Raw genomic sequence first — 27,276 nt, 5'->3', positions numbered from 1 at the left:
CCTTAGGCTGCAAGCTACAGAAATGAAAACTTTAAATTGGCTTAAATAATAAGGATATTTATTGGCTTACACATTCAGAAGCCTAAAGGTTAGACTGGGTCCAAGGTGTGGAGGATGCCGTAATTCAACAATGTCATTGAGGATAAAGGCAGCCTGCATCTCTCCATTCTGCAGTGTATGAATTCAGATTCATCTGAAGGCTAGTTTCCTTTGTTATTATAGTAATCATGGTTGCATCCTTCCTTGTTTACACACAGTGGGGACAGACATGACCAAGCTTCAACCATGAAAAATGTTTCTTTCTTCAGCTTCATGAAGCAGACATAGGTTACAGGTCGCATGTCCCAACCATAGCAATGCCATATGCTGACTGTTTAGGCCTGAGGTCCTGAAACGATCCCTTTGATAGGCCTGGACAAATCATGACCCAACTGTAGAGGAGTATCCTTTTCTACCTGGCATCACGGCTGCACAGTGGTGGATGCATGAGTGACAGGGTGGCAACCGCCATGTCTACTTCACACAAATGTCTTTATAAATCTTACCAATGTATTATGTCTCTAGGCATAAGTATGGTTCATGTGAAAAGATTTTTTGTGTGGGGACAGGGATTGGGATAAAGAGACTACTCTTCTGATTTGGCTGTTAGAGGTTTTCATTCAATGTCCCCTAAAGAAATATCTCAGATTTTTACTCTGCTCAAGACTAAATATGAAAAAAGACGCTTGTCTCATATTTGGGATGAGAAAAAGAAATGCCACAAGATACAGAGGGGAAAACTAGGATTTAGTGATGCCAGAGAAGACCTTGAGAATCTAAGCACTCAGAAACACAGATCTCAGAAAGGGCATCGGACTTTCCACATCCTATGCTATAATATTTAAAGCTAGTTTTTATCAAGCTCTTAATGGACAAGATGAACAGAGCTGGGGACTGATTTTACACCACTGTGCTACCGAACCATATATATTCTAATTATACTAATAATTCCAAATACACCAAGCTACCTCATTATTCAAACGTGCTTCAACCCAGAAAATGTTTCACAGCATGAATATGCATGCTATTTTCAATTAGAAGATTTAGCAAGATATAAAACATAGTCATAGTCAAAAAGAAATTGGTTCGCCTCACATTAGTAACTGCTTTCTTAGTCCACGCATCCATGCTGTAAAGAGGTGGTGAGAGTCCATAATTATGGAAGATACTGCCCGAGTTGCTGATTTCTCTCAGATGCTCTACTAAGGCAAGAAGTTGATCTGGCTATATTAAGAGAAGGTTTTAGGGGCCACAGAGTTGTTTAAGGAGAGGAAAGGTAATTATTTTGAGACAAGCATTATTGGTAATCAAATGCTTCCATGGTTAGGTTGATTAAAGCTATATATCAAGATTTAATTTCTGAGGATTCAGGCGAGAAGACAACAAAACTGCAGGAAGCAAGTTAGTTAACATTAGGAAGATCATCCCTAAATCAATTCAGCTTTTCCTCAGGTGTCCAGCTCATTTTATTTTTACAGTCCCTCTTCTAAAGCAAACATCCTTTGATTCCATCATCATTTGCTTCATACTATTGTAACTATTTTCCACTTATTATCTCAGACTTAATCATCTGAGGAGGCTGCTGAGAACTTAAGTTAGCAGAACAAGTTAGAATTACTTTTTTAAGCACCAGTGGTACTTAATTTATTCTGTTTTTGCCACTTTTTCATTGTTCGCCTCACAAGGAATAAATGACACCTCGACGATGGTTAAGTTAAAATACACACTACGCTATAGTAATGAACCCCACATGACACATCAAAACCAAATCATGACTCTTAAATGTACCTTACCAATAACCCAATAGTAACACCTTATTAAAACCGTACAGGGACTTCCCTGGTGGTCCAGTGGTTAAGGCTCCACGCTTCCAATGCAGGGAGCGCGGGTTCGACTCCTGGTCGGGGAACTAAGGTCCCACATGCCGCGCAGCGCGGCCCAAAAATAAAAAAAACAAAAGACACTATACATATATATAGTGTCTTAAGACTAAACATATATATAAATAGTTATATAATTTTATTTATCTACAGTTTTAGCTATCTATCTGTTTAGATAGGTAAATTTATATACATGCATTTATATTAGCATTAATGTGGTATTTTCTCAAAATTAAGAACTGTGGTTCATGGATCCTACTGGCTATATGGTTACATTTTAGGGATTTTAGATATCCAGGACAAAATACAGAAAATTTGCTACTTTATGTACAGAAAATCCTCATTTGTCAGGCAAATTAGATGGACTTTCTTTCACAGTCTGCAAAGAACTTCAAATGTATAACTCAAAAACAAATCCATTAGCCTGAAAAAGGTCAATCCTACTGACGTTAACATATTGTGCCTCAGTTTATGGATAATAATGTAATTTTATTGAATCCATGGGTATATTTCTGGGGGAAAAAACACAAAAAAGACCTTGTGATATTCTTAAAGCATCATTTAAACTTTTCTCCAATATATAGTACATACATGTCCTCAGGTTGTCTCATTAATAACTGAAGCGGTGACAAACATATAAGTTGAAAATATATATCACTGACATTCTAAAAGTGTTTCATTCAAACTAGCACTTTCAAATAATTTTCTATATTTAAACAAATGACGTGTTTAAGTTCCCCAGGTCTCCTCCAAACTGTAAAAAATTTTATGTACACTTACCAACAGTATCACATGGTTCATCTTTGTGTACACAGAAATCTTTCCTAGAAAGAAAAATAGAAAATATTGTTTCTTCCACAGAGTATGTGACTGACCCATTTTTAATAGTTATAATGAATAACTGAACCATACTCTTTTTTTTTTTTTTTTTTTTTTGCGGCACGCGGGCCTCTCACTGTTGTGGCCTCTCCCGTTGCGGAGCACAGGCTCTGGATGCACAGGCTCAGCGGCCATGGCTCACGGGCCTAGCCGCTCCGCGGCATGTGGGATCTTCTCGAACCGGGGCACGAAACCGTGTCCCCTGCATAAGCAGGCGGACTCTCAACCACTGTGCCACCAGGGAAGCCCTGAACCATACTCTTTATCTCTAAGAATTTAATAAAACTGGAAATAAGATTAACTAATTTTTAATTCTAAGAAAATGTGAGAATTAAATTGTTATAATTTTTACCTGATACAATCCTAAAAAATTATGTCCTATTTCCTATACAATATTTCATAAAAATTCCATCTTGTTTTGAATTTTATAGTATTTCATTGTTTTATTACAAGAAAAATATCTGGTGTAGGGATATGGTTTTCTGTTTGAAAAATATTGTTAAGATCCCTACTTCACATGACATAAAAATAATTTCAAAATTGAAGATTTAAATGTAAGAAATATAATTTAAAACAACATAACATTTTATATCTTAAGATTGGCAACAGACTGATAATTTTAATAAAGGCATGAGGAAATTAGTATTTTTACACAGGTGGGATATCATCGTGAATAAAATTCTATAATTTTCTCTTTATTTAACTACCATATCTTGGAGAACATTCCCTAACTAGTAATGAGCTTTAAAGGGAAACTATATGAAAGCAGAACTTTTTATCTACCTTTTACTAGCTTTGTGACCTTAGGGAATTTACTTAACCTTCTTTTGTCTCAGTCACTTCACCTAAAAAATAGAGGTAATAATGATATCTATTCACCACATAGATTTATTGTACAGCTTAGATGATTTAACATGTATAAAACACTTAAAACATAGGTTTTCTGTGTGGTTTGAATGAGTTAACACATACAAGGCATTTGAAACAATGCCAGGCACATAGAAAGCTCTCAAGTCAGTTGTTGATGTTTTTGCTGTTTTTTGTTGTTGCTGTTGCTTCTATTCCTGTGCCATAATTTAAGCAATTTCCTAGTAATGAGCATTTAGGTTCTATAGAATTTTTACTATTACAAACAATATGACAATTTGTGTGTGAAGGAGAAAGGAAAAAACTATTTTTATTCCTCTATTATAGCCATCTGAATGCCATTCCAAAATGAAAAATAACTTTATTTTTTAAATTTTATTTTATTTATTTATGGCTACGTTGGGTCTTCATTGCTGCGCACGGGCTTTCTCTAGTTGTGGTGTGTGGTCTTCTCATTGCGGTGGCTTCTCTTGTTGTGGAGCACAGGCTCTAGGCGTGTGGGCTTTAGTAGTTGTGGCTCTCAGGCTCAGTAGTTGTGGCTCATGGGCTCTAGAGCGCAGGCTCAGTAATTGTGGCACACGGGCTTAGTTGCTCCGCGACATGTGGATCTTCCCGGATCAGGGCTCAAACCCGTGTCCCCTGCGTTGGCAGGCGGATTCTTAACCACTGCGCCACCAGGGAAGTCCCCAAAAAATCTTTAAAAATTAAGTGTAACACTCCTTTCAATGTCCCCAGTGACATCTACATTGGTAATTACAATGGTTAGTTTTCAATCCATATATTGCTTGGCTCATCCAGCAGAATCCACAACTCTATGCATAGTTTTATAAATATTCTGTGCATGTTTAAAATGTATACTCTCTAATAGTTTGCAGCAAAGCTATACATGTTCATTAGATCTAGCTATAACAAGCCCAGATACACAGCTGCTCAACAGAATGAGAAATTTTGAATTTATTTTTGCATCTGCTACTAAGGAAGAGCTCTTAAAATTCCATTGTTATAAATTTGATGATGTTTCCCTGTGATTCTACTAATTTGTGCTGTTTATGTCGAAGCTCTCTCTAAATTTTTATTATTTACTTTGAATTATTGTTTTTATTACTGTGTAAAACCCTACTCATCCCTTTTAATGTTTTCTGTGTTAAAGTCTATTGTATCTGACATTAACAAATATTAATATATTAGTAAAACATTAATATTTGCTTGGCATATATTTTCCTTTGTTTTACTTTCACCTTCATTTCCTCTAATTCTCTTATAAATAATTCTAATTCTCTTATAAATTCTCTTATAAATAGCATATGACTAAAATTGTAAAACCGCATTATATACTATCTCTATAAGTGAATTTAATATTTCTAATTAACATATTTGGATTTCTCTATTTTTTGTGATTGCTATTTACCAAGTTATACCTTTGTCCTTTTCTTCTGTTTTTGTCTTTGTTCATATGCAGTTTTATTTTCCACATTTTTCTGCTGTTTTGAAAAATAACATTAGATTGTGTTTGATCTACAGTTACTTCTACATTTTAAAGTACACTGTACTAGTTTTCTATTGCTGTTATAACAACTTCGACAAATTTAGCAGTTTAACACATCTTACAGTCTCCAAATCAGAAGTCTGAAATAGAACTTGCTGGGCTAAAACCAAGGTGTAAGCATGATTCTGTTCCTTCTGGAAGTTCTAGGTCAGAATCTGTTTCCTTGCCTTTTCCAGCTTCTAGAGGCTGCCTGGATTTCTTGACTCATAGTCCCCTTCCATCTTCAAAGCTGACAACTGCATCACTTTGACCTTTACTTTCATCACCACATCTCTTTATCCCACTCTCTTGCCTCCTTCTTTCCCCACACCCTGTGATTACATTAGGATCCCCTAGATAATACCAGATAATCTCCCAATCTCAATAATCCTTAACAAAATCACACCTGCAAGGTCCCTTTTGCTGTATAACAGTCACAGGTTTTGTAGATTAGAACATGGACATTATTCTGTGTACCATATTCACTCGAGATGCTTCAAGTTAAAAAGTATCTCTGGTCTCTTCTTGAAAAAGGTAAGGATATCAAACACTTTTAATCCAATCTCTTCCTTCAATCTTTCATGTTATTTTTATCTGACACTATAGAGGCATACCTCATTTTACTGTGCTTTGTATTACTGTGCTTAGCAGATACTGCATTTTTTGCAAATTGAAGGTTTGTGGAAACTCTGCATTGTGCAAGTCTGTTGGCACCATTTCTTCCAACAGCATTTACTCAGTTCATGTCTCTGTGTCACATTCTAGTAATTCTCACAATACTTCAAGCTTTTTTATTATCATTATATTTGTTATGGTCATCTGTGATAAATGATCTTTGATGTTACTACTACGACTCAGTGAAGGCCCAGAGGATGGTTAGCATTTTTAGCAATAAAGTATTTTTAAATTAAGGTATGTAAAATTTTTTAGACATAATGCTCTTGCACATTTAATAGACTATAGTATATTGTAAACATGACTTTTATGTGCACTGGGAAGCCAAAAAGTTCACGTGACTCACTTTACTGCAGTGGTCTGGAACCAAACCTACAATATCTCCAAGGCATTCCTGTAATTCCATCTCAGTTTTTAAACTCTCAAGTTAGACAGTTTTTTCTAAACCATTAGCGCTCAGTTAGATTTGCCTATATATTTGGCAATTTCTTTTCTCAGTAATCTCTGTATCATTACTTTCTAGAGAGTCTGTTATTCTTTAGGTACATCCTTCAGTATCTCCTTCAGTGAGGACCTATGAATACTAAACTGGCCCAGATACTGTTTCCTTAATTCTCATTAGTTTGCATTCATTCATAATGGAACAGTAGCTGACTGTAGAATTGGAGGTTGACTTTATCAGCCCTCAGCACATTGAAGATATTATTTCATTTTATTCTAGTATTTATAAAAATAGAAGTCTGCAATCACCTTGCTCTTCTTTCATTGATTTGGTTTCTAATTAATTTTTTATTGGATATAATTGACATGTAACATTGTTTCTGATTAATGTTAAGATTTCTTTTTGTCTTTGTAGTTCTGCAGTCCCACTAAGATGTGTCTAGGTCCTGAGTTTTTTATTTATCTTCTTTGGTACTTGGTATGTCTTTCAATTTGAAGATCCACAAACATACAAACATTCTAACCATTATCTATTTATCTAATTCCTCTCACATTCTCTCTACTCTCTTCTCCTAGAACTCCTTTAGGTACATGTTTGCTCTTCTCATTCTGATGTCAATAACTCTCAAGCACTCTTTTGTATTTCCATCTCTTAACCACTTTAGGCAGCCTTCTGGGAGAATCCTTCAGCTCTATCATCCAATCCATTAGTGCTCTCTTCAGCTGCATCTACTCTGCTCTTCAACTCTGAAATTGAGATATTTAAGTACATTTTTTATATGTTTTATTTTCCTCAATTTTCAAATCATCTCTTTTTTCCAAAACACCTTTCTCTCACATTTTGAAATTTGTGTGTTTTTAATCATGTGAACATGTTTTTTTTTTCATCTCTGTCAGTCTTTTAAAATATTCTTTTTCATGCTTCTTGGCTCTTACAGTGGGATATGTTGTCACTTTGTGTTTTGGAATCCTATTGTGAACTCATTTAGTTGTACTTTATTTGTGGTTGCCTTGTGAGGTCAAAGTTGAAAGAGGGCCCTTTCACAGCAGTTTTGCGTATGCTTTCACTAAGTGCTTCAATGTTGGATCATATTCATGGTAATGAATACCGAAAAGAGCCATTTTCTCCTAACATGCGTTCATGGATGAGATAGAAAGAATGCTTCCTGTTGACAACCTGTGCTTGTTTGCAAAGTTTTTATACCAGATCCAACTTTTATTAAGGGTGTAGGTACCCAAGGGTTCTGGCTGTATACAATCATCTCAGTTCCCACTTTGCAAAGCCACAATGTTTTTTCTTTATGTGGGAGATAAACCCAAGAACCCAGATTTTTAAGTCCAACAAACTCCTACCAGGACAACTATCACATTACTTCAGAAGCTTACTGCATTTTTTTTTTTGGCCAGAGCCCTCTTGTTTTTGGCTCATCTATGCATGTAAAAGGACTTTTATTATATTTTTTCTACAATTCCTAGATGTCAATGATGGGAACATTTTCTGATTATCTAGTCAGCTAGATTATCACATAATTAAAAGAAGAGAACACAATCTGTGACCTACCATATAGTAATTAAGCATACTGAAACATATTTATTGTTAATATTAGATCTTAATATACATAGGCCTTATTCTATTCTTACATTTTATATGATGCAGCTCCTTTTACCAAACTCTTTAAAAGACTGAACTCCCTCAGTAAGATGTTCACATTGACCTCAACTGATAAAGTACTTTTTCAAAGATATCTTTCTACAGGGCTGCCCTAGTGGTGCAGTGGTTGACAGTCTGCCTGCCGACGCAGGGGGCACGGGTTCATGCCCTGGTCCGGGAAGATCCCACATGCTGCAGAGCGGCTGGGCTCGTGAGCCATGGCTGCTGAGCCTGTGCGTCCGGAGCCTGTGCTCCGCAATGGGAGAGGCCACAACAGTGAGAGGCCCGCGTACCGCAAAAAAAAAAAAAAAAAAAAGATAATCCTTCTACAAATAGGGATTACATTAGTTATAAATTATTGTAAAAATTAGTGATTGGTAAAATATTGTCATCTTTCTTCCATAAGGTTGGAAATGGAAAAAAATGTGTGGTTAGCCAAGGGTATGAATTAACTATGGAGTGAAGTAATTTAACGTCAATAATTAATTACTATAATTTTTTACTATTTCTTCAGGCAAATTTCTGACAAAGATGATTTCTATGAAACAGATATAGAAATCAACTCTTGATTACTAGAGTAAAGGGAAGAATGGTAAAGTCCAGATAAAGACGATAAAAATAACCTTAAATAATATGTTTTTAACACAAGGGACGAAATGGATTTATGATATACTTAATTCATTTAAATCACACCAACAGTTAGGAATGCATTTACCATTCTGCAGTTAAAAATAACAAAACAATACAAGTATGAGAGTTTATCACATGAATTGCTTCATAAATAATTACTTGAAGATTTATTATTCCTTTAATTCTCTTAGCTAAGAACGCTTCTCCAGTATTTCACTAGGACTCAAGAAAGACAGAGACTCGGGCTCCTTTGTACATTATCCCTTCTCCCCTCCTTTCCTCACTTAACTCCACCTGTAAATATTTGGATTTGGTTTGTTGTAGTGGCCATGTTTTCTCCTGCCTCTCCTTTTATAATACATGTCAGAGATATCTTTGTTCTAGAGAAAGCCTACTGCAGAGACCTCTCATCTGACTGCAAGGAAGAGAGTCATCACCCAAAATGCAATATATACAATGTAGTGTTACATTCTGCTGTCTACAGATTACTGTGTATTTGTAAACAAGATAAACAGTACATGTTTCCAGTAATTTGTAAAAATTTTAATGTTTTTCTCAAATATGCTGTTATTTTTTATTCTGGTAAATCTATAAACTAGTTAATCCATCTTGGATAATTGAAAATTGGGGCTATTACCACTTGATACATTAATCTTCACTCTATACAAAATCTTTTATATACAGAAGGTATATAATCCTATCAACGTCACTTGCATATGCCTTAAAAAATCTACTGTCCCAACTGAATGAAAGGAAATAGCAAAGAAAAAAGTTTAATAGAAACAAATAATCAGATTGCCCATCAGCACTGAAGGGTCTTAAAATTTATGCCTTTTTGGTAAAAAGTATCTTTCTGAAAATACATACAAAAATTAGAAGAACATCTCAAGAAAAATGAGGGAAGATGCACTCAAATTTTATCTCATAAATGTAACCACTCAAGCTACCCTATCCTAAACTTCCAAGTGAAACTAGTGGATGGCATTGCCTTCAATATTTAAGATACAAAACTGAAAACCTTAAGAATCTGGGTAAAATAGACTGCTCTTAATTAATCTTGTTCCCAGGATTATAATCAAAGGTTTTTTTAAAAAAGCTGAGTGATTCTTTGACAGCCACTGCAGTAGATTACCCTAACTATTGCCAACCCCCAGCATCATTCCACTGGGGAAACCTCCTTCAAATATGTCATATTTTCTGGTCACTGACTTCTAATCACAGAAATTACACATATAACACCCCCTTCAATGCAAACACACATTTTCAGAGGATCTAAAGTAGACAGTATAGTAAGAAAATGTGAATGGCCCTGGATCATACAAACGCAGGGGTAGAGATTTCTATTGTTTTCTTCACTGTTTTTCTTGATGCTTGGTTCTTTAGTTCTTCCTTTGATTCTGAGTACTACACAGAATCTTCTCCACTTATCAAAAAAATCCAGAAAGAACCTCTTCTTGTGCTCAGTGTTGGTCTCTGTGGCTCAAAACCAATACCAAATGATAATGGAAAATATACCTCCTGGTCGTGCAACATATTCAGAGTCTGAATATAATTACAGATGAAGAGGAATGGAAAAGGTCTGCTGACATTTTTGAAGCAAGTAAAAGACCAGCTATATTTAGTCTTTCTCTGCATCAGATGATCTAGAAATCAAATTTGTTACAAGGACACCAAGCCTAGTTGTATAGGTTGTACACTGCTTAATTCTAATGGTACATTTACATACACAACAACGTAAATGGCTCCCTCTACTGTTGTGTAGTGCGCAAACTATACGATAGGATTCATTATGGGCTTCTTGCATGCCAAGCACTGGATAAGAGGAATATAAAGAAAAATAAAAAAGGCTTCTACTCTGAAGGCAAAGAAGAGAATGACACACAATCACCTCTGTAATATGTAAGGGGCCCAGGATCAGTGAGGAAGAAGCCTGGGGAATTGTATTAAATAATGGATAGTTCTATTTTGCAATTGCCTTTGCCAGCAAACAAATGGAGAGAGAAACACCCAAAACAGATGGTATTGAATAATATGGTAATGCAGAAAATTAAAGAACCACATAAAATCAAATCTTCACCTTAGGGCCAAGAATCACTTAGTGTAAAGTATATTCAGATGTAGAGGGAAAGGGATTTTTTGTGCTTTTTATAAATGTACGATACATCATATCAATGCATGAGGCTGCAAGATGACTTTGATTTACATAATGTGAAACAAGGGACTTCATCTGTAACTAAACAACATGATAAAACTATGAGAAATGCACTGCTTATTGTCAAGGGCACTTAGAGTCCATCACACAGCCAATTTCTGTTCACTTAGCAAACAAATGAATAAAGCACATTTTTTCAAAAATTCAAGGTCTTTTACCCAAAAGCATTGGAAATACCTTTCAGTACAACTGTAGAACAAACTGTCACCAGCATTTAAAAACTGCAGATCAGACTGTAATTCTTAATCTTCAGTTCTTCAACTGGACACTTCTTTACAGAGGACCAAAATAATGTAATCTTAATTTCATACATTCAAAGATTTTGAGGGGTAAGGGTGATAGAGATTTGCTTGCTGCCTAGACCTGTGATCATGTTGATTCAAATTCTCTCATTTTTGGCTCATTTTTGGCTCAGTGTGCCTGAAGTCTGCATCACAGAGTTTCATTATGTGAGTTTATGGAAATGATACTGTTAGACTTTGGCAACTGGGAAGGCCAATAAATTCTGCTTAACTTCTGATTTATACTGAAAAAAATGAAATGTAGCCTTTAATTTCCAAGAATGAAGATGCATCTGAGAATAAGTCTCATTGTAGAACTTTATAGTGCCTTGAGATATACCTATAAATGATTCATTCAACAATTATTCTATTATTTGTATTAAATTAATGTATTTCTGCCATGTCTATATTTTATTAAATTTTCTATCTTACTTGCCAATGGCATTATTTTGAAACTAACTTTCAGAAGTATTGTACTGAAAGCATTTCAGTACATACTGAAAGGCAAAACTATCATTAATAAAATTAAATTCTAAATTAAAGAGTATTTACATGACACAGACTCGTACCTTCTCTATAACTTCACATAGAAATGTGAAAATTACACTAAGAAATCATGGCATTGACTGTTGGGATAACGTGTTTTGTGTTTTTGTTACTATTAGCCCACAGCACTAGGTCAGCTTTAAACTATTTACTTCATTGCATCACACAGAACAATTTAACAAATATATTACTGCAGATAGGTTTGGATTTATACGAACATTATCCATTTTAGTTGAAATCAAAATTAATAGCTGAGCGAAAATCTTTTCCTACTGATGTGCTCACGTAACATACAACATTTAATAAGGACCTAAGATGAGCATTCACTAGAAACTAGGCTGTTTATGAGTTCAGTTTGTCAAATATGGATAAGACCATGGAATCCATGGAGATTAAAATTTTTATCTTATTTTTGATAACTTTCTTGCAAAGCTAAAGATCTGATAATCTATGTCTACACTAACTAAAAGGAATTTTTCCTCAACTACTCAAACCGCTCATTTAGACTTTCCTGATCAATGGCGGTAGGTCACTTAGAGATAAAACATTCCCTTTTTTGGGCTAATTTTCACTATTAGAGCACTGGAAGCAGTGATATGGAGAAAAGTGATCCTCCACATAAACCTTAGCCCCACAGATGAGTAAAGATAGATTTATGTCAGTATCTATCAATATGTTATATATGTGTAACTCCTTTGACAGGTTGTTGTTGTTGTTTTTTTGTCTATTTTCAACCACAGATTTTATTCCTACTGCTTTCCAAAAAACAAAAAACAAAAACCAGAAGCAAGCTATTAAGCCCTATTTTAAGTCCTATTTATCAGGGGGCAAAAAACTGAAGTTCACATTTGTGCTGAAGGGTTTAGGAAGTGTACAAAAATCTTTTTTTCCATGAAACATGAAGTGGCTTAGCAAAACTATAGCAAATTTTGCCTCCCAAAAGGTTTTTTCATTAGGTTTTGAGCAGAAATCCTTTCTAGACAGTGAAGCTTTAGTTTTCTATCCATAAATAAGTGATACATTAGAAATTTCAATGCTTTAATTTGTCTTATCTTTGAAAATCATACAGAGTACATATTTACGCATACAAAGGACATATTTAGTCCTTCGGTAGTAGTTCAAGTTTTGAAAATCTGAGGACGAATAATTATTTTATAAACTGACTTGATCCAGCAAACTGAAATTACAAGACACAGGTTATTATGTGTTTTGCTGGAGAATATTATCTAGAATATTCTCACAAATCCTAGGTATGACTACCTTCAGTTCATTCTTTTAATATGCTACCCTAGCCTATGGGCAAACATGCAGTTCAACTGCATTTTATGAGCATTTGACAATAATGAAGAATATTATCTTTCTAAACACAAGATCAAGTACCCTGTAATTATCCTAAATAAATACTAGTACCTGTTTACAACCATATACAGATATAGATGTTTATACATTTTTCTCTAAACGTGAAAATTCAGAAGCTTACATAAATACATAGTAGTCACATAAATTAGGATACTTCTATGCAGTAAAACAGTATGTCTGTTCCTCCCTCCAAATGATATAGACCAAATATGAGTTTGTTCGCTTTCTATTGCTGCTGTAACAAATTACGTCAAATTTAGTGGCTTAAAACAACAGATATGGGCTTCCCTGGTGGCGCAGTGGTTGAGAGTCTGCCTGCCGATGCAGGGACACGGGTTTGTGCCCCGGTCCAGGAGGATCCCACATGCCGCAGAGCGGCTGGGCCCGTGGGCCATGGCCGCTGAGCCTGTGCGTCCGGAGCCTGTGCTCCGCCGCGGGAGAGGCCACAGCAGTGAGAGGCCCACGTGCCACAAAAACAAAAAATAAAAAACAACAGACATGTATTATCTTATAGTTCTAGAGGTCTGAAGCCACATATAGGTCTTACTGGGCTAAAATCAAGGTGTCATCAAGGCTGCATTCCTTCTAGAGGCTCTAAGGTAAAATCTGTTTGCTTGCATTTTCTTGTGATTACATGGGCCCATGCAGATGATTCAGGATACTCTCATCTCAACATCCTTTTATCACATCTGCAAAGCCCCTTTTACCATGTAAGAGAACATACTCACAGGTTCTGGGGATTAAGAGAGGACCTCTTTGGGGTATATTAGTCTCCCTTCCACAACAAATGACATGAAGATTTGCAAGACATAATGTAAAGTTAAAGAAAACAAACAGCCAAACAGAGAAAAGTGGGACTTCCCTGGTGGCGCAGTGGTTAAGAATCTGCCTGACAATGCAGGGGACAAGGGTTCGAGCCCTGGTCCAGGAAGATCTCACATGCCACGGAGGAACTAAGCCCATGCACCACAACTACTGAGCTCACGTGCCACAACTACTGAAGCCCGCGTGCCTAGAGCCCGTGCTCTGCAACAAGAGAAGCCACCGCAATGAGAAGCCCGCGCACCAAAACAAAGAGTAGCCACCGCTCACTGCAACCAGGGAAAGTGCATGTGCAGCAACAAAGACCCAACGCAGCCAAAAATAAATAAATAATTTTAAAAATATAGAGAAAACTGTGTATAGCATGAAACAAAGTTCATGCTATACACACACCAACTAAACATTGGTTACCTTTAGACAAATTCTACCACAGATGTTCATGCATTATTTTGGTGGTGGGGGAGAGAATTATTCTACAATATTTCCTAATGAAGTACTTAAGGACAAGGGAATGTTTGGAATAGAATTTTAAGGGAAAATATGTATTATAAAATAGTATATAAAATGAGGACTTCAACTCCATGTTAGTGTTCTGCTCTGTACATGGAGGGGTGAACATGCAGGTGTTAATTGTATTATTATTATTTTTTAATATATGAAATACATCATACAACGTTGTTTTAAAAAGAAAATACTTGTGTCACACTGCTAGGGCAGGCTAGCAACAAGGAAGGTAATGATGAAGAGGAGTTAGGCTTTTAAAGCTTTGAAACATAAAAAAAATATGTAATGGATGCAGGGGATTCTTTATTTTCAGAGTTCTGAAGAGAAAAAATGGCATTGGAAGTAAGGAATGAAATTAATGTCATGGTATTGGTAGGGTGAGACAAAACTTGCATGTAGAATATGCTCCGAATATTATAAATATATGTTTTTGGCTAAAGAAATATGTAGAAATAAAACTGGAGAAATATACTTAAACGTGTTAGCTATAATTATTCCTACATAGTGGGATTATAGGCTCATGTTTTATCTTTATTCTTGGACTTCTAAAATTTCTATAATGTGTTGCATTTTTAATAAGAAGAGAAAAATATGAATCAGTAATCAAATTATGATTATCATCCACTTTAGTCTCATAAGCAGTATTTCTAAAACCAACTACTGTGAGGATAAGGAAGGAAGACTTTATCAGCTGAGAAATATATAAAAACCCTTTGTGGTTAATGCATTCTGAGAATCTAACTTCTCTATATTGGAGTGGTGGGCAATACAAGTTAGAAGTTTGAAATAAGCCTATACAATAGCTTATGTGATCACAAATAATACTAGAGATTGTATACAGCACTAAAAATTCTTCTTTCAGAAATATTTAGTACTATAATAAAATAAAGTATATTTAAGAAGACTGTCATATAAAATTATAAAATATGATATGACATTCAGGTTAAAAATTAAAAATGAGGTCTACATGTTCACTGAAAATCCTAATCACTCATTAACAGCATTATTTGCTGCTCTATTATTTTTTCAAAAGCAATTCATAAAAATTTTTTTGGTAGAGTTAAGTAAACTTTAATATTTGTTAAACTTATTCAAATAAAACACACTTAAAGCCATAAACAAGATAAAATTTAGTATAAGCTGATTTCTTAGAGGACCCCCCCACAATAAAATGATTTTAAATAGTCTCTTTCCAAAGCTACCCTGTCATTCTGAAATGCCATTAAGAGAAACTCTACCATAAAAAAGATGCATGTTTTTAAAATATATTGTAACAATTTTAACAATATAATTTAGCAGAGAGCTGAAAAAATATGCACTAAAAGGATTAAATTTTAATTATTTGTTAAATAACTTTAAATAGATTTAGACCTGTATTTTGCTTATAATCCTTTAGAAAAGACTAACATCTTTATATATATTTAAGTGCTATTAATTTGTTTTTTCCTTCTAAAATTATTTAGTCAAGGATTATCTTATACATAATTAGACATGAAAATGATGGTGCCAGATTTTTGTCAGTCTAAACTTAGGTATAGTTTAAGTCATTGAACAATTTTTAGTGTTCTGTACATAAAGAAAGCTCAAAAATTCACAGGAAAAAAGACAGTTACGCAGTACAGAAAATGTGCTGAAAGCTATACAGGAGCAAATGCCACTCTTATTCTTTATACTTAAAGTTATTTCCTGTGGCTCTTTTCTCTTCTCATAAACATACTATATATAAACTCTCTGTAGAGAAACTGATAATATGGAGGATTCCTCCAACTAATCAAAGTATCAGATCATTACATTCTGAAAAAAATTCTTGGGGGTCACCATTCACTGGAATTGGCTGTGAACACCAATAGTGAGTCCAATAATTTCTCAATGTTGTTCTTTAGTCCATAAATGGGTATAAGACTAAAAGAAATTACTTGCAGAAATACAAGCTAGAGTCAGAAAGTCTTCATGTGTAGTTCAGAAGAACAGAAACATATTTGCTTATGCCTCCTTCCTGTACGTCCCATTCCCTATTCTTTAATATTAGAATCAAAAGTGGCAAAAAAGTAACTATTTTAATTGAGTATTTACTATGGGTCAGGCATTGTATTAGGTTATTTAGGTATATCATCTCTATTGAATCAGATATCCTGTGAAATGGTATTATCATACCCATTTTACAGATGAAAAATTAATGATCAATGAAGCTAAACAATTTGCTAAGTCACACAGTTCATAACTAGGCTAGCTGGGATTAAATGTATGTTTGTCCCCATTGTCCAACATACTTTTTATTATATCAGAATGTTTGATCCTTACATGCTTTGCTAATTTCCATTCATGCTTCAAACTTCCTTTTTATTTGAAATACTTTATAACAGTTTTCTGCATTTAATTTTGCTGTTCCTTTTTCTAGGTCTTAATAACTATGACCCACTTAATTTTCTCACCATTTTTCTACCCATCAACCTGCTTAACTCTGAGGAAATGAAATGAGATGATATCTATATTAACCTGAAATAAAAGGTAATTATCTTCTGGCTTATATTTCTTTTTTAAACATTCATATATCTGACCATTTGAAAAAGTTAAATACCATTCCATTTTCATTATGTAACAAATATCAGACCTTATACAATAACAGAGTTTGGGATGCAAGTTAGTCCAATATAAATTATTTAGAGACCCCAAAAGGCCTGGTTCAGGTTGTTCTCCAGGGCCACCATGACTTCCACAGCATCCAGAGCTTTACCCCACTCATCTTGGGGTATGTCCCAGTGGAGGGAACAGCCTCCACACTGGTTTTGCATCTTCAAGAGATGCCAGGCACCCTCAAGCTTCTCTTTGGCTAACTTTCAGAAGAGGTGACCAAAGCCCTCTGGAGTCCCACTGTCACGTTGAAATAGAAGCCCAAAAAGAGTTTCTATTGACGAGGAGTGGGCTCCGAAGCTGAATGCTAGTGGCCTGACAGCAAATGCAAAGTGTTTTGAGTGGGGTTAGAGATAAGATGGTGGAGGAGAAGGCATTGAACTCACCTCCTCTCACGAAAAAACCAAAATCACAACTAACTGCTAAACAACCATCGACAAAAGGACTGGAACCTAGCAAAAGAGATATTCTACACCCAAAGACAAAGAAGCAGCCACAACAAGATGGTAGGAAGGGTGCTTTCATGATACAATCAATTCCCATACCCTGCAGGTGGGTGACCCACAAAGTGGAAAATAGTTATACAGCAGAGGTTGTCCCACACAAATGAGAGTTCCTAGCCCCACGTCCAGCTCCCCAGTCTAGGGGTTTGGCATTGGGAGGAGCCCCCAGAGCATTTGGCTTCGAAGGCTAGCTGGGCTTGAACACAGGAACTCCACAGGACTGGGGAAAACAGAAACTCCATTTTGGAGGGCACACACAAGGTCTCGTGTACACTGGGACTCAGGGGAAAAAGCAGAGACTTCATAGAAGCCTGGGTCAGACCTACCTGCTGGTCTTGGAGGGTCTCCTGGGGCAACAGAGGGTTCTGTGGCTCACTGTGGGGACACAGACACTGGCGGCGGAGGTACCAGGGAGTACTTATTAGCATGAGGTCTCCTGGAAGCTGCCATTTTGCCACGAAGACGTGGCTCTCCACACAACAACCTGTAGGCTCCAATGCTGAGACACCTCAGGCCAAACAACCAACAGGGTGGAAACACAGCCCCACTCTCAGTAGATAAGCTGTTTAAGTCTTCCTGAGCCCACACTGCCACTAAACACATCCCTTAACATGGCCCTACCCACCAGAGGGACAAAACCCAGCTCCACCCACCAGTGCAAAGGCACCAGTCACTCCCACCAGGAAGCCTGCACAAGCCCCTCAGACCAGCCTCACCCACCAGGGGGCAGACACCAGAAGCAAGAGGAACTACAATTATGAAGCCTGCAGAATGGAAATTGCAAAAACAGAAAGACAAAATGAGATGGCTGAGGAATATGTTCCACATGAAGAAACAAGATAAAACCCCAGAAGAACAACTAAGTTAAGTGAAGACAGGCAATCTAACCAAAAAAGAATTCCGAGTAATGATAGTAAAGGTGACCCAAGATCTCGGGAAAAGAATGGAGACACAGACTGAGAAGATACAAGAAATGTGTAATGAAGAGCTAGAGATATAAAGAACATAAAATAACAGAAAGTGCTGGAAAGGTAAAACCTACAACCACAGATACTCTACCCAGCAAAGCTCTTCCTCAGATCCAACAAAGAAATCAAAAGCTTTACAGAGAAGCAAAAGCTAAGAGAATTCAGCACCACCAAACCAGCTTTCAAACAAAAGCTAAAAGAACTTCTCTAGGCAGAGAACAAGAGGCCACAACTAGAACAAGAAAATTATGAATGGGAAAGCTGACCAGTAAAGGTAAACATACAGTAAAGGTAGGAAACCATCTGCACACAAATATGGTATCAAAACCAGCAATAGTGAGGAGAGTATAAATGCAGAATATTGGAAATGCATTGGAAATTAAGAGATGAGCAACATAAAACAATCTTGTACATATACAGACTACTATATCAAAAGCTCATGGTAACCACAAACCAAAACTCTACAATAGATATACACACAAAAAAAGAAAAAGGAATCCAAACACAACACTAAAGATAGTCATCAAATCACAAGAGACGAGAACTAAAGAGGAAGGGAAGAAAAAAGACCTACAAAAATCCAAAACAATTAACAAAATGGCAATAAGAACATAAACGTCGGTAATTACATTAAATGTAAATAGATTAAGTGCTCCAACCAAAAGACATAGACTGGCTGAATGGATACAAAAATAAGACCCATATTCATGCTGTCTATGAGAAACCCACTACAAATATAGCAACAAAAATACACTGAAAGTGAGGAGATGGAAAAAGGTATTCCACGCAAATGGAAATCAAAGCTGGAGTAGCAATACTCATGTCAGACATAAGGGACATTAAAATAAAGACTATTACAAGAGACAAAGAAGGACACTACATAATAATCAAGGGATCAATCCAAGAAGATATAACAATTGTAAATATATACGCACCCAACATAGGAGCACCTCAATGTATAAGGCAAATGCAAACAGCCATAAAAGGAGAAATCAATAGTAACACAATAATAGTGGGGGACTTTTAATACCCCACTTTCATCAATGGGCAGATCATCCAGACAGAAAATCAACAAGGAAACACAGGCCTTTAATGACACATTAGACCAGATGGACTAGATTGATATTGATAGAGCATTCTATCTGAAAGTAGCAGAACGCACAATATTTTCAAGTGCACATGGAACATTCTCCAGGACAGATCATACTCTGGGCCATAAAGCAAGCTTGATAAATTTAAGAAAATTAAAATCACATCAAGCATCTTTTCCAACCACAATGCTATGAGATTGGAAATCAACTACAAGAAAAAAAATACTGTAAAAAACACAAACACATGGAGGCTAAACAATATGTTACTAAACAACCAATGGCTCACTGAGGAAATCAAAAAATACCTAGAGACAAATGAAAAAGAAAACACAATGAAACAAAACCTATGGGATGCAGCAAAAGCAGTTCTAAGAGGGAAGTTTATAGTGATACAAGCTTACCTCAGGAAACAAGAAAAATCTCAAACAGCCTAAACTTACAGATAAAGCAACTAGAGCAAGAAGAACAAATAAACCCAAAGTTAGTAGAAGGAAAGAAATCATAAAGATCGGAACAGAAACAAATGAAATAGAGATGAACAAAACAATAGACAAGATCAATGAAACTAAAAGCTGGCTCATTGAAAAGATAAACAAAATTGATAAACTTTCAGTCAGACTCATCAAATAAAAAGGAAAAGGGTTCAAATCAATAAAATTAGAAATGAAAAAGGAGAAGTTACAATGGACACCACAGAAATACAAAGGATCATAAGAGACTACTACAAGAAACTATATGCCAATAAACTGGACAACCTAGAAAAAAAGGACAAATTCTTAGAAATGTACAATCTCCCAAGACTGAACCAGGAAGAAACAGAAAATATGAACATACCAACCACAAGTAATGAAATTGAAACTGTGATGAAAAACTCACAACAAACAAAAGTCCAGGACTTTTGCTGGCTTCACATGTGAATTCTGTCAAACATTTAGAGAAGAGTTAACACCTATCCTTCTGAGACTATTCCAAACTATTGCAGAGGAAAACACTCCCAAACTCATTCTATGAGGTCACCATCACCCTGATAACAAAACCAGACAAAGACACCACAAAAAAAGAAAATTACAGACCAATACCACTGATGAACACAGATGCAAAAATCCTCAAGAAAATACTAGCAAACCAAATCCAACAATACATAAAAAGGATCATACACCAAGATCATATGGGATTTACCCTAGGGATGCAAGGATTTTTCAATCTCTGCAAATCAACCAGTATGATACACCACATTAACAAATTGAAGAATAAAAACCATATGATCATCTCTATAGATGCAGAAAAAGCTTCTGACAAAAATCAACACCCATTTATGGTAAAAACTCTCCAGAAAGTGGGCATAGAAGGAACCCACCTCAACATAATAAAGCCCATCTATGATAAACCCACAGCTAACATCATACTCAATGGTGAAAAGCTGAAAGCATTTCCTCTAAGATCAGGAACAAGACAAAGATGTCCAGTCTTGTCACTTTTATTTAACATAGTTTTGGAAGTCCTAGCCACAGCAATCAGAGAAGAAAAAGAAATAAAAGGAATACAAATTGGAAAAGAAGAAGTAAAACTGTCACTGTTTGTAGATGACATGATACTATACATGGAAAGTCCTAAAGCTGCTACCAGAAAACTAGTAGAGTTCATCAATGAATTTGGTAAAGTTGCAGGATAAAAAATTAATACACAGAAATCTGTTGCATTTCTTTACACTAACAACAAAATATCAGAAAGAGAATTTTTTTAAAATCCCATTTACCATTACATCAAAAAGAATAAAATACCTAGGAATAAACCTACCCAAGGAGACAAAAGGCCTGTACTCCAAAAACTATATGACACTGATGAAAGAAATCGAACATGACACAAACAGAATGAAAGATATACCATGTTCTTGGATTGGAAGAATCAATATTGTCAAAATGACTATACCACCCAAGGCAATCTACAGATTCAATGCAACCCTTATCAAGTAACCAATGGTATTTTTTGCAGATCTAGAACAAAAAATCTTAAAATTTCTATGAAAACACAGAAGACCCCAAATAGCTAAAGCAATCTTGAGGAAAAAAAACTACCAGAGCTGGAGGAATCAGGCTCCCTGACTTCAGGCTATACTGCAAAGCTACAGTCATCAAAACAGTATGGTACTGGCACAAAGACAGACTTATAGATCAGTGGAAAAGGATAGAAAGTCCAGAAATTATCTCATGCACCTATGTTCAATTAATCTATGACAAAGGAGGGAAGAATATATTGATACAATGGAGAAAAGACAGTCTCTTCAATAAGCGGTGCTGGGAAAACTGGAGAGCTACATGTAAAAGAATGAAATTAGAACACTCTCTAATGCTACATACAAAAATAAACTCAAAATGGATGAAAGTCCTAAATGTAAGACTGGGTATTATAAAAATCATAGAAAAAAACATAGGCAGAACACTCTGACACAAATTGCAGCAATATCTTTTTGGATCTGCCCACTAGAGTAATGAAAAAAATAAACAAATGGGACCTAATTAAACTTAAAACCTTTTGCACAGCAAAGGAAATCATCAACAAAATGAAAAGAAAACCCACAGAATGGGAGAAAGTATTGAAAATATTTGCAAACGATGGGCCAACAAGGGATTAATCTCCAAAATATACAAACAGCTCATGCAGCTCAATAGCAAAAAAATAAAAACCCAGTCAATAAATGGGCAGAAGACCTAAATAGCCATTTCTCAAAAGAAGATATACAGATGGCCAAAAGGCACATGAAAAGATGCTCAACATCACTAATTATTAGAGAAATACAAATCAAAACTACAATGAGATATCACCTCACAGTGGTCGGAATGGCCAGCATCAAAAAGTTTACAAACAGGGGCTTCCCTGGTGGCGCAGTGGTTGAGAGTCCACCTGCCAATGCAGGGGACAGGGGTTCATGCCCCGGTCCGGGAAGATCCCACATGCCACGGAGCGGCTAGGCCCGTGAGCCATGGCCACTGAGCCTGCACGTCCGGAGCCTGTGCTCTGCAACGGGAGAGGCCACAACAGTGAGAGGCCCATGTACCGCAAAAAAAAAAAAAAAAAAAAAAAGTCTACAAACAATAAATGCTGAAGAGGGTGTGGAAAAAAGGGAATCCTCCTGTGCTGTTGGTGGAAATGTAAATTGGTATAGTCACTATGGAAAACAGTATGGAGGTTGCTTAAAAAAACAAAAATAGAGCTACCATATGATCCAGCAATCCCACTCCTGGACATATATCTGGAGAAAACAGTAACTTGAAAAGATACATGCACCCCATTGTTCACAGCAGCACTATTTACAATAACCAAGACATGGAAGCAACCTAAATATCCATTGACAGAGGAATTGATAAAGAAGAAGTGGTGCATATATACAATGGAATATTACTCAGCCATAAAAGGAATGAAATAATGTCATTTGTAGCAACATGGATGGACCTAGAGATTATCATAATACTAAGTGAAGTAAGTCAGACAGAGAAAGACAAGTACCATATGATATCACTTACATGTGGAATCTAAAAAAATGATACAAATGAACTTATTTACAAAACAGAAACAGACTCACAGACTTAGAAAACAAACTTATGGATGGGGGAAGATGGCGGAAGAGTAAGACGCGGAGATCGCCTTCCTCCCCACGGATACACCAGAAATACATCTACACGTAGAACAACTCCTACAGAACACCTACTGAAGGCTGGCAGAAGACCTCAGACCTCCCAAAAGGCAAGAAACTCCCCACGTACCTGGGTAGGGCAAAAGAAAAAAAGAAAAAACAGAGACAAAAGAATAAGGACGGAACCTGCACCAGTGGGAGGGAGCTGTGAAGGAGGAAAAGTTTCCACACACTAGGAAGCCCCTCCGCGGGCGGAGACTGCGGGAGGTGGAGGGGGGAGCTTCGGTACCGCGGAGGAGAGCACAGCAACAGGGTGCGGAGGGCAAGGCGGGGAGATTCCCGCACAGAGGATCGGTGCCGACCGGCACTCACCAGCCCGAGAGGCTTGTCTGCTCACCCGCCGGGGCGGGCGGGGCTGCGAGCTGGGGCTCCGGTTTCGGTTTTGGACTGAGCGCAGGGAGAGGACTGGGGTTGGCGGCTTGAACATAGCCTGAAGGGGTTAGTGCACCACGACTAGCCGGGAGGGAGTTCGGGGAAAAGCCTGCACCTGCCGAAGAGGCAAGAGACTTTTTCTTCCCTCTTTGTTTCCTGGTGCGCGAGGAGAGGGGTTTAAGAGCGCTGCTTAAAGGAACTCCAGAGACGGGCGCGAGCCGCGGCTAAAAGCGCGAACCCCAGAGAAGGGCGCGAGCCACGGCTAAAAGCGCGAACCCCAGAGACGGGCGCGAGCCGCGGCTGAAAGCGCGGACCCAGAGACGGGCGCGAGCCGCGGCTGAAAGCGCGGACGCAGAGACGGGCGCGAGCCGCGGCTGAAAGCGCGGACCCCAGAGACGGGCGGGAGACGCTGGGGCTGCTGCTGCCGCCACCAAGGGGCCTGTGTGCGAGCACAGGTCACTCTCCACACCCCTCTTCCGCGGAGCCTGTGCAGCCCGCCACTGCCAGGTTCCCGGGAACCAGGGACAACTTCACCGGGAGAACGCACGGCGGACCTCAGGCTGGTGCAACGTCACGCCGGCCTCTGCCGCAACGTCACGCCGCCTCTGACGCCGCAGGCCCGCCCCGCACACAGTGCCCCTCCTTCCGCCCCCCACGCCCGGCCTGAGTGAGCCAGAGCCCCCGAATCAGCGGCTCCTTTAACCCTGTCCTGTCTGAGCAAAAAACAGACGCCCTCCAGCGACCTACACGCAGAGGCAGGGCCAAATCCAAAGCTGAGCTCCTGTGAGCTGTGAGAACAAAGAAGAGAAAGGGAGATCTCTCCCAGCAGCCTCAGAAGCAGCGGATTAAAGCTCCACAATCAACTTGATATACCCTGCATCTGTGGAATACCTGAATAGACAAGGAATGATCCCAAATTGAAGAGGTGGAATTTAGGAGCGAGATCTATGATTTTTTTTCCCTTTTCCTCTTTCTGTGAATGTGTACGTGTATGCTTCTGTGTGAGATCTTGTCTGTATACTCTTGCTTCCACCATTTGTCCTAGGGCTCTATCCGTCCATGGTTTTTTAAAAAAAATTTTTTTTCTCAATAATTAATTTTATTTGTAATAACTTTATTATACTTTACCTTCGTTCTTTCTTTCTTTCCTTCCTTCCCTCCTTTAGACAACGAATCACCCCAAATTGAGGAGGTGGTCTCTGAGAGCAAGATTTATTATTTTTCCCCCTTTACCTCTTTTTGTGAAGGTGTATGTGTATGCTTCTGTGTAAGATTTTCTCTGTATAGCTTTGCTTCCAACATCTGTCCTAAGGTTCTATCCGTCCCTTTTTTTTTTTCTAAATATTTTTTAATTCAATAACTATATTATACTTTATTTTATTTTTACTGTATCTTCTTTCTTTCTGTCTTTTTTCCTTCTTTCCCTCCTTCCTTCCTTCCTCCCTCCCTCCCTCCTGTCTTTCCTTCTTTGCTTCTTTCTTCCTTCCTTCCTTTCCTCCTTTCCTTCTTTCTTTCCTCATACTTCTACTAATTCTCTCTACTTTTTCTCCCTTTTATTCTGAGCCGTGTGGATGAAAGGCTCTTGGTGCTCCAGCCAGGAGTCAGGGCTCTGCCTCTGAGGTAGGAGAGCCAACTTCAGGACACTGGTCAACAAGAGACCTCCCAGCTCCACATAATATTAAACAGCGGAAATCTCCCAGTGACCTCCATCTTAACACCAGCACCCAGCTTCACTCAACGACCAGCAATCCACAGTGCTAGACAACCTATGCCAAACAACTAGCAAAACAGGAACACAACCCCACCCATTAGCAGAGAGGCTGCCTAAAATCATAATAAGGCCACAGACACCCCAAAACACACCACCAGATGTGAACCTGCCCACTAAAGAGACAAGATCCAGCCTCATCCACCACAACACAGGCACTAGTCCCCTCCACCAGGAAGCCTACACAACCCACTGAAACAACCTTAGCCACTGGAGACAGACATCAAAAACAACGGGAACTACGAACGTGCAGCCTGCAAAAAGGAGACCCCAAACACAGTAAGATAAGCAAAATGAGAAGACAGAAAAACACACAGCAGATGAAGGAGCAAGATAAAAATGCACCAGACCTAACAAATGAAGAGGAAATAGGCAGTCTACCTGAAAAAGAATTCAGAATAATGATAGTAAGGATGATCCGAAATCTTGGAAGTAGAATGGACAAAATGCAAGAAACAGTTAACAAGGACCTAGAAGAAATAAAGATGAAACAAGCAACGATGAACAACGCAATAAATGAAATTAAAAGTACTCTAGATGGGATCAATAACAGAATAACGGAGGCAGAAGAACGGATAAGTGACCTGGAAGATAAAATAGTGGAAATAACTACTGCAGAGCAGAATAAAGAAAAAAGAATGAAAAGAACTGAGGACAGTCTCAGAGACCTCTGGGACAACATTAAACGCACCAACATTCGAATTATAGGGGTTCCAGAAGAAGAAGAGAAAAAGAAAGGGACTGAGAAAATATTTGAAGAGATTATAGTTGAAAACTTCCCTAATATGGGAAAGGAAATAGTTAATCAAGTCCAGGAAGCACAGAGAGTTCCATACAGGATAAATACAAGGAGAAATACGCCAAGACACATATTAATCAAACTGTCAAAAATTAAATACAAAGAAAGCATATTAAAAGCAGCAAGGGAAAAACAACAAATAACACACAAGGGAATCCCCATAAGGTTAACAGCTGATCTCTCAGCAGAAACCCTACAAGCCAGAAGGGAGTGGCAGGACATACTGAAAGTGATGAAGGAGAAAAACCTGCAACCAAGACTACTCTACCCAGCAAGGATCTCATTCAGATTTGATGGAGAAATTAAAACCTTTACAGACAAGCAAAAGCTGAGAGAGTTCAGCACCACCAAACCAGCTTTACAACAAATGCTAAAGGAACTTCTCTAGACAAGGAACACAAGAGAAGGAAAAGACCTATAATAACGAACCCAAAACAATATAGAAAATGGGAATAGGAACATACATATCGATAATTACCTTAAATGTAAATGGACTAAATGCTCCCACCAAAAGACACAGATTGGCTGAATGGATACAAAAACAAGACCCTTATATATGCTGTCTACAAGAGACCCACTTCAGACCTAGAGACACATACAGACTGAAAAAAAAGGGATGGAAAAAGGTATTCCATGCAAATGGAAACCAAAAGAAAGCTGGAGTAGCAATTCTCATATCAGACAAAATAGACTTTAAAATAAGGACTATTACAAGAGACAAAGAAGGACACTACATAATGATCAAGGGATCGATCCAAGAAGATATAACAATTGTAAATATTTATGCACCCAACATAGGAGCACCTCAATACATAAGGCAAATACTAACAGCCATAAAAGGGGAGATCGACAGTAACACATACATAGTAGGGGACTTTAACACCCCACTTTCACCCATGGATAGATCATCCAAAATGAAAATAAATAAGGAAACACAAGCTTTAAATGATACATTAAACAAGATGGACTTAATTGATATTTATAGGACACTCCATCCAAAAACAACAGAATACACATTTTTCTCAAGTGCTCATGGAACATTCTCCAGGATAGATCATATCTTGGGTCACAAATCAAGCCTTGGTAAATTTAAGAAAATTGAAATTGTATCAAGTATCTTTTCTGACCACAACGCCATGAGA

The 27,276-nt window shown here is 37.5% G+C and overlaps 1 protein-coding gene across 1 annotated transcript in view; it reads right to left on the bottom strand.

Moving 5' to 3' along the window:
* Window positions 1-27,276, bottom strand: part of ADAMTS19 (ADAM metallopeptidase with thrombospondin type 1 motif 19) — a 272,394-nt gene that overhangs the window by 165,637 nt on the left and 79,481 nt on the right. Inside the window, exon 7 of the mRNA XM_029216811.1 lies at window positions 2,700-2,743. Within this exon, the coding sequence (XP_029072644.1) occupies window positions 2,700-2,743 (44 nt within the window). The remainder of the gene's footprint in view (window positions 1-2,699; window positions 2,744-27,276) is intronic.

This window comes from Monodon monoceros, unplaced genomic scaffold (assembly GCF_005190385.1).
Source record: "Monodon monoceros isolate NGI ecotype Baffin Bay Population unplaced genomic scaffold, NGI_Narwhal_1 Super_Scaffold_12, whole genome shotgun sequence".
In the NCBI taxonomy this organism is placed as follows: Eukaryota; Metazoa; Chordata; class Mammalia; order Artiodactyla; family Monodontidae; genus Monodon; species Monodon monoceros.
This window is presented reverse-complemented; position numbering and strand designations above follow the sequence as displayed.